The 13,546-nt window shown below is 43.8% G+C and overlaps 1 protein-coding gene across 7 annotated transcripts in view; it reads right to left on the reverse strand.

Moving 5' to 3' along the window:
- The window catches only part of MEGF6 (multiple EGF like domains 6), a 236,829-nt gene that overhangs the window by 174,856 nt on the left and 48,427 nt on the right, over positions 1–13,546 (reverse strand). For all 7 annotated transcript variants that reach the window (XM_030537922.1, XM_030537925.1, XM_030537923.1 and 4 more), the window contains one exon: positions 8,391–8,495. In XM_030537922.1, coding sequence (XP_030393782.1) covers positions 8,391–8,495 — 105 coding nt within the window. The remainder of the gene's footprint in view (positions 1–8,390; positions 8,496–13,546) is intronic.

Raw genomic sequence — 13,546 nt, forward strand, 5'->3', positions numbered from 1 at the left:
GCAGCGAAGCCGGTCTCCTTCCCCGGTTTGCTCTCGCGTTCCCCGAACCCCCGTGCAAGCAGGTCTCCTTCCCTGCGGTTTGCTCTCGCGTTCCCCGAATCCCCGAGCAAGCAGGTCTCCTTCCCTGCGGTTTGCTCTCGCCTTCCCCAAATCCCCGAGCAAGCAGGTCTCCTTCCCTGCGGTTTGCAGGGGGGTTCGGGGAACGCGAGAGCAAACCGCGGCGAAGCTGGTCTCCTTCCCCGGTTTGCTCTCGCGTTCCCCGAACCCCCGTGCAAGCAGGTCTCCTTCCCTGCGGTTTGCAGGGGGGTTCGGGGAACGCGAGAGCAAACCGCGGCGAAGCTGGTCTCCTTCCCCGGTTTGCTCTCGCGTTCCCCGAACCCCCGTGCAAGCAGGTCTCCTTCCCTGCGGTTTGCAGGGGGGTTCGGGGAACGCGAGAGCAAACCACGGCGAAGCTGGTCTCCTTCCCCGGTTTGCTCTCGCGTTCCCCGAACCCCCCTTGAAGCCGCCCAACAGCGCTGCAGTGTGGCCACATCTAACACCACTTGCAGCGCTGGTTGCTGTAAGTGTGGCCACTCTGCAGCGCTGGCCCTATACAGCTGTACTAATACAGCTGTAACAACCAGCGCTGCAAAATTGTAGATGTAGACATACCCTCAGAGTGGAACACTTGAGCACCGTTTGAGACAGAAGAGCCAGTTGGGATAAAGTAAAAACAAGGCCGAAACTTTACTTAAAATGTGAATCAAGCTTTAATGCTTTTCAATAGTTGATAAAATTGAGATAACTTTAAAACAGACGATCAACCTGGCTTCATGCGGTGCCTGTCTGTCTTGGGTTTATCTTACTTCACACTCATAGTACCTTTTCCCTTCACGCAATACACCTACATAACTTAAAACAAGAACTTCTGAGCCTTTTTTTGTGCTTCCTGATTTTGGCTCTGAAATGGAAATATGCTGTGAAAAGCAGTTTATCTTTTTGTTTGACCGTGTTGCTGAAAAGCTCATGAGTCGGTTCTCAGGAGATTTCCAGCCCAAAATAGTTTCTTTTGGGTCCTTATCGCACTTGAACCTCAGAATCCTTTGATGTTAACATAACACTATGGGCCCCATTCAATGAGGTACTGAAGATCCTTAACTTCCCAACGAAATTAAGGGAGCTCAGTATCTGTCAGGAAACACTTGACACTTTGCACTACTGAGACCTATGTTGTTACCATTTATTTGTGCAAATTCCTCCAAAGACTTGGAATTTCACAGGTTCACCCTCTAGCCCTTTTCTTAGAATTCACTCAGGATCCAAATTCAGCATTGGTTACCTTACATCTTCCGCTACTTTAACATAAGAACAGGGAAACAAAAGAAGTCATAAACAATGCAGCATTTCCTGTTTAGGTCTGAGCTTTCAAAAGTCCTGCCACTTCCTTCTAACCCTTGAAGTGAGCAGACATCCATGTCTGGATGGATTCCCTGTAAGGAGCAGGATGACTGTGCCTTTGGAAAGTTTATGAACCACAGGACTAACAAACAGTACACAGCTATCTTGGTAGAATGGGATGTTAGGAGGTTGCTCCTGCCATGCGCTTTGAGACACGCTTCACTTGGGAATTAAAATAATTTGAGGAAGCTAACAAAAAACAATGCACTCAATTCAATTGGGTTCTGCTGTTTTAAAAAGGAAATTAAAAATGAATGTTTTATAGACAGAGTAAGAGCCACGAAGAATGATTTACCCACCGTACTCCACACTCTCCTCTCCACTTTTCTTTAATTAGCTTATTCCAAAGTAACACGTTTTCTCTCTCTTTAATTTCAGTGGAGAGCTTTGGGGATGCAGCACATTCTAGGCTGCTTTCTCAGCTGGTATAACTCAGCCTCCTTCTGTGGACATCAATGAACCTATGCTGCAATAATACACCAGCCCATGAGCTGACTACCCAGTATTTTGCATTTTGGAGTTATTTAAAATTTAACAACATAATTACAGATGAATGAATTCTCTGAACTGCCATTCAAAGCACAACCTGAAGCAAACCATTTGTAAGGTTCAACAGAAAAGCTTGGGTAACATTTTTCCCTTTGATTTTTTGTTTTTGTGGTTGCTTCTTTGCTTTCTGGTTCTGTCCAGAAACAAATCCTGAACTGCCACCAGAAAGACTGTTCTCCCAGGGTACTTAACCTGACAGAGCTAGACAGGAAATCTTGTTAAATTGGCCTGTTTCTGCAAGATTTCCTACCCAATTTTGCTCTCCTTAGCATCTCAGACACTTGGGAGAGTCATTTTTATTGGGAGTGATTTGTCTGAACTGGCCCTTTGGCAGTTGACCCAGCACTCGTGTTTAATGGGTGACCATAATATCCACTCCCACTCATTAATGGCTGCTCGTTATTTGGGTGTGCAGTGCCCCTTTCCAGCAGATGCTTCTGCTTGCCTGCAAATTTGTTATGAGCATGGGAAAACTAAAATTAAACTGGTCTAACTGGGATGATAAGTGATTTATGGTTCGATTGCTCTGTGCTGTTTTTCCTCCTTTGCAAAGGTCATTGTTTCTTCCCTGACCAGCCCCAATGGAAGCGTCTGAATAAGGCACAGGGTGTTGAGTGTGCCACTAACACAAGCTACTATTGTCCTTCCCTTTCTGTCTCATGCTGTTCCTGCAAAAGCTTTACAGAGAAGGAAAATAAAGGCTAATCTCCAGCACTACAAAGTTTGACCTTTTAAAGCCTAAAGCACTGACTTCAGATCCTTTCTTCAAGGGGTAGGGGGTACGTTAGTGGAATTTACAGATGTATTTTCTTTCTCTCCAAAATAAACCAATCATTTCCCCCTTTTTGTCAGACAATACTATTTTGGGAAAATATGCTGCTTATTTTTAAAGCTGCAATCAATTATAATTTAGGGATTTGTTAAACATTTACAAATGTGGCAATGCTTGATATTTCCCAGGTTGTACATGGGGAGGCTCCCTGTGTTTATTTTATTATTTTGTGGGGGGGAAGACATGGGAAAAAAATAGCAAATGACTCATTAAGGAATGTTTACTTCCAAAGGAAACTAATCTCTCTTTCACACACACATACCAAAGCAGTGTGTTGTGAGTACATCACCTGTGAATTAGCTCTCTTCTGATACCTCCTCAGGTAGAGAATGCGAGATCAACAGAAATGTTAACAAGGGGATTGGAATGGTAGATGTTGAAGAATAACTGCATGCACAGATTATTCCCTGGGGCTATATCATTATAAAAAAAATTTACTATTGGGTATTTTGGAAATATGTGTTAGCTTCAAAAACAAAAACAGCAACGTAGATTGTAAATGATTTGTACACCAAACCCTTTTTCTTCTTACACAAAAATTTGGATTTAATCTTGACCCTGCCCCAGAATGTTAAGCGATCAACAGGTTAAAACTGGAATGCGGAGTTTCCTGCAGGCAAATAGAAGAAGGGAGAAGCTGTGACAATCAAGTTCTGTACCAGCTTTGTCAGAAGAATTTGGAGTGGCTATAAATTTTTTTCCACATCTGCCCCAATGCAACATGAAACAAAAAACATGGTGCAAGAAAATTCACACCGTTCTGTACTCTGTCCACGCTATGAAGCAGATGACAGCCCCCTGCAGGATTACATTTAAAACAGCACGTAAGAGCAGATGTTAAATTACCAGCATCACGCTGCTAAAGGCCCATGAAATGCAGTCTCTCTTTTAAGAAAAAAAAAAAACACAACAGGATAGACCACCCTGTGTGCTTTCATCTGTCACTACTGCCTGATGATTTCTTTGAAAATGTGTTAGATAGAAGGACGATGAATCCGGGGGTGATGTCATGCGTCACTCTATAACATTTGCCTTGCTATGGCTTTGCAGCGAAAGTGCACTGGTGACACCTAAGAACTAGTGTGGGAAACAAATCCTCTGCCCTGTACAGAAAAACAAGGCCCAAAGTATGGGACACTCTAAAGTAGTGATTTCATGCCTCAGTAAGGGTCAAGAGTAAGGTCTGCCACCCTTACTCTCGCTGAGTAGTAGTCCAATTTAAGCTCATAGGTGGCAGAATGTGCCCTTGTGTGATCAGTGCCACATAGTGCTAGTGGTTAATGCCCTGCTCTGCCACGCAGGAGACCAGAGGTCAATGGGTGATCTCCATACATGTCTCTTGTAAAGAAGACACACGCAACAGAAATCTAGTACCTCACAAAATCCATGTGCTCTGGAGAGTAACTTCACACACAACACTCAGCCTCGCCTTTGTTCTGAATGGTTCCTAGCCATACCATGAGATGAGGTTAGAAAGCATGGCTAGGCTGTTGGACTCTGGATCTTAGCTTCCTTTTGCCTTGCTAGTCAATAAGCCAAACTTGGCTTCAACAACAGTTAAAGCTTTTGCACTGAACTATGTGCCATGTCATACTGTATGTTTAAATAGACTTCATGGCATTTTCAATTGGCATATAGCTCATTATTCAAATGAACTTTCAGCTATGATGATTGACAAAACAGATGAAAAGATGTCATGTTCTGACTCAGGGCCACCCAGAGGATTCAGGGGGCCTGGAGTCTTCGGTGGCAGAACAGAACAGCATGAGGGAGGTTTGCACCACTGCTGGCTGTGCTAAACCTAGGCTGCAGAGCAATGAAGAACCCGGACGTGAAATTCTGCCTCCACTGAAGTCAATGGGAGTTTTTGCTCTTGACTTCAGTGGGGCCAGAATTTCACCCCAGCACAGCAGGCTGTTCATATGGCACCTTTCACTCCATTGTTTTTAAAAGGCTTGATTCACACAGGTTTCCTAGTTGATTTATAAATGAATTTATATTTATATAATCTTGTTGCTTTATTTTCTCTGCCAAGGGGGTAAGGCTGTGCAGTCAGCTTCCAGCATCCCCATGCACATAATGAAACACAGGAGGGTGTATGTTGGACACAATATTCCAGCAGCACCACCCTAAGCTTGCTACTAACTCTGCAGGCAGTCCATCGGCAATAGGGTGACCAGACAGCAAGTGTGAAAAATCAGGACAGGGGGTGGGGGTTATAGAAGCCTATATAAGAAAAAGACCCAAAAACTGGGACTGTCCCTATAAAATCAGGACATCTGGTCACCCTAATCAGCAAACAGAACAGAGCACTGGGCTCCAGGCTCAAGAGGCCATTTGTTCCCAAATGAAGTCTCCATTTCAGAAAATAATTCAGGCTGGGATGCCCTTCAGCAAAATAGCAGCAGCAAAGGGTTGCTGCTGGCACACCTGGGCCTTTGAAGGAATTCCCGTTTCAATTACCAAGGAAACTGGCTCTCTCCCTATGTGGGTATTTTATACCTGGCCCATCACCAGAAAAATGGGGTGGCCATCAGATAAAGGATCACATGCCAACTCAATATGCACTGACTGTTCCACAGTCCAGTCAAGCCCAAAGGAAGGCTCGGATTCTTTGGTGGAAAACACTCCCACTCCTCCTGACTGTCCAGGATGGATACAGAGCCAGCTGAAAACACAATCTAATGTTGACAACAAACTCTTTTACAGCAGCAAAGAGTTTCTTGATTAACCTGAAATTGCATTTCTGAATGAGAGCAAACCAGGGTTTTTTTCTTTAACAGGATTATCCGAATGAGACTTAAAGCCTTTTACGCACTTCTTAATTGATACCTGTAATAATAATTAAAAGTTCCTTGCAATAGATGTGGCATGAAAAATCGGCTCTAACATGCTGACTCAGCAGCTGAAACCTTGCTGGCCACTATACCAGGTAATTAGGTGCTTTCTGGCGGAAACTTGCCACCTTGCCCCCTTCAATGTGCAGCATTAAGCTGATCACTTATTCTGCAGCAACAGAACTAGTACAACAATGTAGGAATGCAGCAAACTGCCCTGTTTCCCCAGTCCTCTTCTATGCATTCCGGCCACAAAGGCTGAAATGTAAGCTTTATGCTATGTCCTCCCCATCCCAGATCTTCCCCCATGTCCAGCCCTTATTAAATGGCTGATCCGCCCTTCTCACTGGGATAAGACCAACCCTTTACCATGGCTAATCAACAATCTGGGGGTAGAGAAAGCAAACTCTTCCCCTCGCCCAATGGTTCTAAAATAGGAAGGAAATAATACTTACTTGAATTTTCCACCTTCCTTAAATTCATCAAAGAAAGAAAAATACAGCAGAACTCCTTCACTTACAGTATTTCCACACTGGAATCCCGGGGTGACTGCAGGTCGTGTACAGTTTTAATACAACAGCAGCAAAGTCATTGTAGCACAGACCTCAGTGCAGGCCGTATAAGCCCACCTAAGACTCTGCGTAATTACCCAAGCAGCTAACCCAGGGGTGGGCAAACTTTTTGGCCTGAGGGCCACATCGGAGTTCCAAAACTGTATGGAGGGACTGGTAGGGAAGGCTGTGCCTCCCCAAACAGCCTGGCCCCCTCTCCCTCTCAATGACCTCCTCGCCGCCTGACTGCCCCCCTCAGAACCCTCGACCCATCCAACCCATCCTGCTCCTTGTCCTTTGACTGCCCCCTCCTGGGACCCCATGCCCCTAACCGCCCCCCCTGCGACCCCAGCCCCTATCCAACCCCCCCTGCTTCCTATCCCGACTGCCCCACCCCCTATCCACATCCCCACCCCCTCACAGGCCCCCCGGGACTCCCACACCCTATCCAACCCCCCTGATCCTCATCCCCTGACCACCCGCCCCGAACCTCTGCCCCATCCAATCACCCCCTGCTCTCTGTCCCCTGACAGCCTCCAGGGACCCTCTTCCTCTTATCCAATCCCCAACTCCTTACCATACTGTTCAGAACACCAGGACTGGCAGTCATGTCGCCCGGCCAGAGCCAGCCACACCACCGCACTGCCCAGCAGGAGCTCGCAGCTCCGCTGCCCAAAGCACTGGCAGCACAGCGATCTGAGGCTGTGGGGAAGGGGGGATAGCAGAGGAGGGACCGAGGACTAGCCTCCCAGGCTGGGAGCTCAAGGGCTGGGCAGGACGATCCTGTGGGCCGGATGTGGCCGGCAGGCCATTGTTTGCCCACCTCTGAGCTAACTTGCCTGATGCCTGTGCTACCATGACTCCACTGCTGGATGAACGCTAGTTTGTGTATTTCTATATAAGCCACAGTCTGAGATTATATATGCCCTGAGTCCCAACTGTCTACTACAGAACTCTCGGACGGTGATCTATGCCAAATACTTCAGAGGAAGGTGCACAAAACCCACTAGTGGCAATTATCAAATAACCTGCCCATAGAGGAAACTTCTTCCTATCAAATATTGATTGGCTTATACACTGACACACAAAAGTTTCTATTCCTATCTGATGTAATTGAGGTTTATCTCATTATTCATATAAATGTCCAATCCCATTTTGACTACTACTAAGATCTTGGCCACAGTGATATCTAATGGCCATGAATTGCACAATTAATTATGCCTTGTGAAAAAATATGAATGGTTTTTAATTTGTTGTCAAAGATTTGCAATGCACTATGATTAATCGTTATATCATGGCGCATTTTCCAGACTGCCAACCAAATAAATGTATTGACTGATTGGACGCTATGGATGGACATTACCAAGACCCCTTAGGAATAATACAATGTACATTGTTCTTACACGTTTGTTTTGTATAAATTAGGTATAAAGTAGTGCTCAGAGTTTCTGGCCTGCCTGCCAGCAGCAGCTTGCTACCAAATAGCATATCAGCCAGCAAGAAGATTCTGAATTGCATAACATAAGAAGTTCAATAACCTTCACAAGAGAGAATGTGTGTATTGTCTTAGGAGCTAATTACCCAAAGTTTAATAGTTCAAAACCTATAAGACCTGACAGAAGACAACAGCTCTAGCTAGTCCTTTCTGAGGCAGACTCTGTCAACGTTTAAATTCTACATGCGAAAACATGGGCTGATACCCTTGCTAGAAATAGCTTAACCATTGCTTTCCCCTTCCAATGGTGATGGTCTGCTGCTGGGCTCAGTCTGGCTTTTGTCCAATGGCTAAAGGTTCAGTTCACAGGAAACGACCCCAGGGTTGCTTTGTTCAACCCAACTTTAATCAGCTTCCTTCTCGGATTCAAACAAACCACTTCTGCTGGTGGTGGCCAGGAATAAAGGCCATTGTATATTATGGAGAGATAGGGCTGTATTCACAGCAAGTCATGACAAGCACTTCCTTCCCAAACATCCCATTCTCAAAACATAACAAACAGGAGCCAGAATACGTGTAGAGCAAATTAATGGAGCTGTGCAGATAAAACTGCAGCTTGCAAAGACAAAGGATACTGGGGTCAGGAAGCAAACATCAGAGAAAACATCCCTCATGGCCTGCTCCCTCAGCTTTAAATTCAGAATACGTAGGAGGAAGGTTTAAGGTAAGGGACTGGAAAGGCTACTCACCATACTGACAGCGGGATCCCTGGAAACCAGACGGGCAGCGACAGAGCTGAGAAGATCCTTCCATGCAGTTTCCTCCATTGAAACAAACTCCATAATTGCAGACAGCTGAAGGGAGGGAAGAAGGAACAACATGAGATCATAATTGTCCACACATTAAAATAACTTCAGTGTCCATTCATCATGAAGGCTCCCAAAGCTCACTATAAACATCAATACACAACCAGCCCCAAAATGCATCCCCCTGTGGATTAAATCAGAGCAGCAGTTTAATAGCACACAGAAAAAGAGTCCCCAGAAATCCAGGCCAGGAGAGAAAGAATATCTGACCTCATGACCATGTTTGCCTTCGAAGCATTTACCCAAAATGAAACGTGGGGGGAGAGGGGGAGTGAGGAGGGTACTGAGGTTTTAAACTCCAGTCTTACAAAGCACCAAGGGGTCTTTAATGACTGTTTTATGCCTCATCTGAAAGGTGACTTATCCAGCACCAGTGATTTCCTTACGCCCAATCTGGGGCATTCATTCCTAACTGGATCAGAAGAAACAATGCCACTTACTGATCATCAACATCGCTTTCTACAGTACCTACAGATGGGTGTTCCTTGGAGGTATCCCATCTCAATACTTACCAGAATAACCCTCCTTAACTTGTAGGATACAAGGGGATACAAAGGAAAGAATATGTGCTGTAGTTTAGAACAACTGAATTAAGTTAAAGGTGGGATCATTAGGATGAAGGTGGCGGCACCTGATTCTTCCTCTGCTAGGCAAGCTCCACTTTAGCACAGGATTTCTAGAAAGTAGCAATCATTCCAAGGATGGAGAGAGGCTGGAATCTTATAAATGAGAAACATTTCAAACATCAGTGTTTTCTTTCAATTAATCGATGTTTAACCTGTCCACAATCCTCAATCACAGAACACAAATGAATGTTTTAAAATTATACATTCTTTTTCAAACACATTCTTTGAACAATATTTCTCTGACTTATTTATCTGCCAAAAATGAGAGTCCAGGGTTCTGTTCTGTGTTGCTCCTGCAACAATGGCTGACATCACTAATGCCAAAAGCAGCAGCCAGGAACTACGTTCCTTGCATTCCTTACCCTGTACTAAGGTGCTAGTGACTTCAACAACCGTGGTGGGGAAAAAAGAAAACCTTCTCCTTGTCACTTCGCCGTTAAAAAGCCTTTCAGTTCCCTTCGAAGTGATGGCTGCCCACAAAAAGAGAAACAAGCACTTAGTATCATCTCTCAAGTGCATTTGATTCATATCAGCGTTTGTGCAGGATTAATTTAAGCTCTACTGTAGAAAGCACGAGGCTTGGAATCAGGAGAGTTCTACTCCTGGCTCTGTCATTGCTTCACCTCTCAGAACTTTAGTTTCTCTATCTGCAAAATGAAGACAATACTACTGATCCATCTCAAACAGGTTTCCAGAGACACCGCTCATTAGGTCCTTTGTAAAATGCTTTGAGATACTTAGATGAAAGACACTAGGAAAGTGCAAAGTGTTACTATTTAGGTAAAGTTTGTAAGAGACAAATTCTGAGAGGGGCTGAACATCCACAACGTGCAGATCCTAAGCAACTCTCCAGATCTGGCTATACATGAATTAAATGTATTCTGTGGAACAAGCTGATGGAAAGAAACATACTCTATGGCATAATCACATAACCAACATTTTGTTACTAAAAGGACCATTAAAATCAGCTTGATCTGAAACACATTTTACTCAAAGTTGCAGCTCATCCAATGTAATTACAGTAAAATAGTGAGAATCCAAAGGCGCATTTTTATGAAGGCCCAGGGTTTATAAAAGCCAGTTGTTTCCCTGGACGAGGTCCATCTGCACTGTACCAGACACCATTGCATTGAACACAGAGTCGATGACAGCAAGTAGTTCTATCTTTTGTAAACTTCCTGAATTCTGTGCATAACAGTGGACTGGCAGATTTCAGCCATCTAAATGGCTTTAGGGCATTCTGCAGTGGAGTTTAAGGTCAAATGATTGAGACATGTACAGCCCTCCAAAAGTACTGCTATTCTGTGACTTCTCCCAGGCAGAAGGGCATGACCCTTATTCACCACTGACTGCACCTTTACTATTAAAAACTCAGCATCCTGGCCAAAAACCCAGCTCAGGTATAAATACACTCTGCCCCTGAAACGCCTCATGCAGTTTCATTTGGATGATTTTCTTCTTCACTTCCTCTTCTAAACACCTCCATAGTGTTGCTGTGTGCTAACTGCTACCTTCCAGCCTAGAGTTAGCTGTGTTTCAGCAGCGAGTGAAGTGATCTTCATGTATTTCTGACCTAATTCACTGGGATGGTATGTGGCTTAATAAGTGCTTTGAGACTGTCAAATGAAAGGAACAATAGAAGTGCAGCGTTGTTATTTTTCAGATAGCACCTTGGTGTGCATGGCGCTAAACAGAAATAAAACTAGGTTCCTGCCCCTAGGATCTTACACTTTAAAGTAGACGAGACATTGGATTTCCCGAATGAAAATATCCATCAGTGGTAACGGCAACATATTGCACTTCTTGGCTTGCAAAGAATATTCCAGCCCCAACGTCTTCCAGAGCTGCTTCAGAGAGACAGACATTTTATAATACTGGTTCCATCTACACTTAAAATGCTACGCAGCAGCTGTGCTGCAGTGGTGCATCAGTGACTCTCCTCTCACTAGTAAACCCACCTCTGCAAGAGGTGGTAGCCTAGTCTTTGCCCCCGCTCCCCTTGACTTTTTATAGCTCCTCCCCAGTCAGTGCTGCAGTGTTCACAGCATTGTCAGAGCCTCCCTGCTCCCCAACAGCCGACAGGAAGCAGCAGCGGTGGCCTGGGACAAGCTCATGATAGAATGAACCAAACCCTGATCCCTGCCCTGGGACAGCCATCGGTGAGACACCCCCCAACCCACCACCCCACTCCCTAGGATAGACCTGGCCTGCTAACCCCAATAAGCAGCTGCAGCCTCAACAGGGAGACAGAAGCGAGGATCCTGCACAACTTTGCCCACCCCCCTCCAGAATTTCTCTCTCATGATATCCTTGGTGCCATTTCTCGTGCATTCAGCCTTCCTCGATGGAAGTGATGATACTTCTCCAAACACCCCCACATTCCTGCTCCCTCTGTGCCTTCAATAGCAAATTCTTTGCTTTACGGTTCAATTATGAGCTAATTTCATACATTTTTAGAGATGTACAATCTGCTGATCCAGTTCCAAATTTCAGAGCAAAGTGATCTCATGGCTCCATCATGCTGCTCTGCTGACACATGGGCAGCTCCGCACAGAGAGAGGCAGCATGTATTCCTGTTTGAAATGTGTACCGTCAAATCTTCAGAGAGATCGTTTCATTGATTAAACAGGTGTTGAACTGGAACCCATGGGAAAACTAAACAATAAGTAACTTCACAGGTACTCTGGAAACTACTCTACAATGGATACTTAAACAGATAATGCCCTGAGATTTGGGGCTTATAATAGGTAAAATGTTAATCTCCACAATCTAGAATTTTCGAGGCCTGAAATTCTATATTATATGTAAAAAAAAAAAAGTTTTTACGTAACTAAAAAGAGGTGAGATTTGAAAGTCAGCCCTACTTTTAATAATGCCTCGCTGCCACTAAAAAGCTGTAGGTAACACAAAAGTCTTGGAATCTATTTGAGCTGGATGAATTCTTTATAACAATTTGTTCAACAACTTTAGCAATGTTTTCTCTCCATGAATTATCTGCAAACAGCCAGATTTATGTAATGCTTTGAAGTTTTCCAACAAAGTATCATCATTCCTTACAGATTACTTACACCAAGACTATTGCTTTGGGTATTCATTATTCCAGCAAATGTATATATGCTGCATACACATATGTATACCACCACCAATAGATATCCATACTACAAAACTGTTTGTGCAGCCATTCTGAAAGCTCATCATGATTTGGGGAGTTATTCAGAGAGCAGAAACAATACCATATTACTGAGGTGACCAATCACACAGAACAAATAGTGAATACTTCAAGCAATAGTCACAGCAAACGGTTCATGAGCAATCCATAGGCAAAAATACATTCACTTAATCCTTTTTGCTGGAAATCTTAAACAAACATTTATACAAATCTGGCCATTTGCTGATAATTCATGAACAGAAAATATTACTGAAATTGGTGAACTGTTTGTTATGAATAGCTATTTTATATTTTACTGCAATGATGCTACAGCTTTCTTGTTAGCAGAGTCTGGTAAAAAGGAGAACCCATTTAAGTAATGAAGATAAGGATGATTTTCATGATGATTTGACTAACTCCACGGTACTGATTAGGAATAATTATATACAAGCACATTAGCTCCTTAATGCACCTTAAAATGCAATGCAATACATTTCATTTATGACTTTTTGATTAGTTCTTTGTACAATTCTCCACCAACCCTTTCTTAAAGCAGAGGTAAATTTGTATCCACAGCTCCTCTTCCTGGCAATTCTTTGCTGCTTTCCCTCCAAAAAAAATGTCATTAGAATTGTTAGGTGTGATCTACCTTTTGAGAATCCATCATAATGAAATGCTAACATTCCAGGGGCTCCATTAGCCTGTATCTGATCAGCGTATCCAGTATGGTTCCCAAGCAGACTCCCAGCACTTCCTCTACACACTTTTGACAATGTATTCAGTGGTTACAATGAGTCTGGAAAGGAGAGAGTGTATCTCCCTTGTTTCCTGTCTGGCACTGGGGCTTTTTCTGGTTAGTCTTCATATGGTCTCATTTTCTGATTCCATCTTTCAATAAAATCTTAATTTCCTTTTGCATTTCTTATTATTGGGAACGTATGTCCACTTCTGGAATCTGTCCCCCATATTTCTGGTTGAATGAATCCATATGCAATCATTATTTTTGTTCGTTTGTTTTAACATAAACAACAGCTATTTCCTCCAACAGAGAATTACCTTGGTTATTTACTCTCAGAACTAGCCCTGTCCTTGAGGGAACATCTAGGGTAACTGGATATATTCCTCTCCATGGACCACTCACTCCCTGGCACTTTTTGTTGAAAGTGCCAACAAACAAGAGGTGGGGATAATCTAATTGTTAACTGCAACGTGAACACCTATAGATTGGCAACTGGACTGACTTCACCAGTTCACACAGATCAGAC

The sequence above is a fragment of the Gopherus evgoodei genome, chromosome 18 (assembly GCF_007399415.2).
Source record: "Gopherus evgoodei ecotype Sinaloan lineage chromosome 18, rGopEvg1_v1.p, whole genome shotgun sequence".
In the NCBI taxonomy this organism is placed as follows: Eukaryota; Metazoa; Chordata; order Testudines; family Testudinidae; genus Gopherus; species Gopherus evgoodei.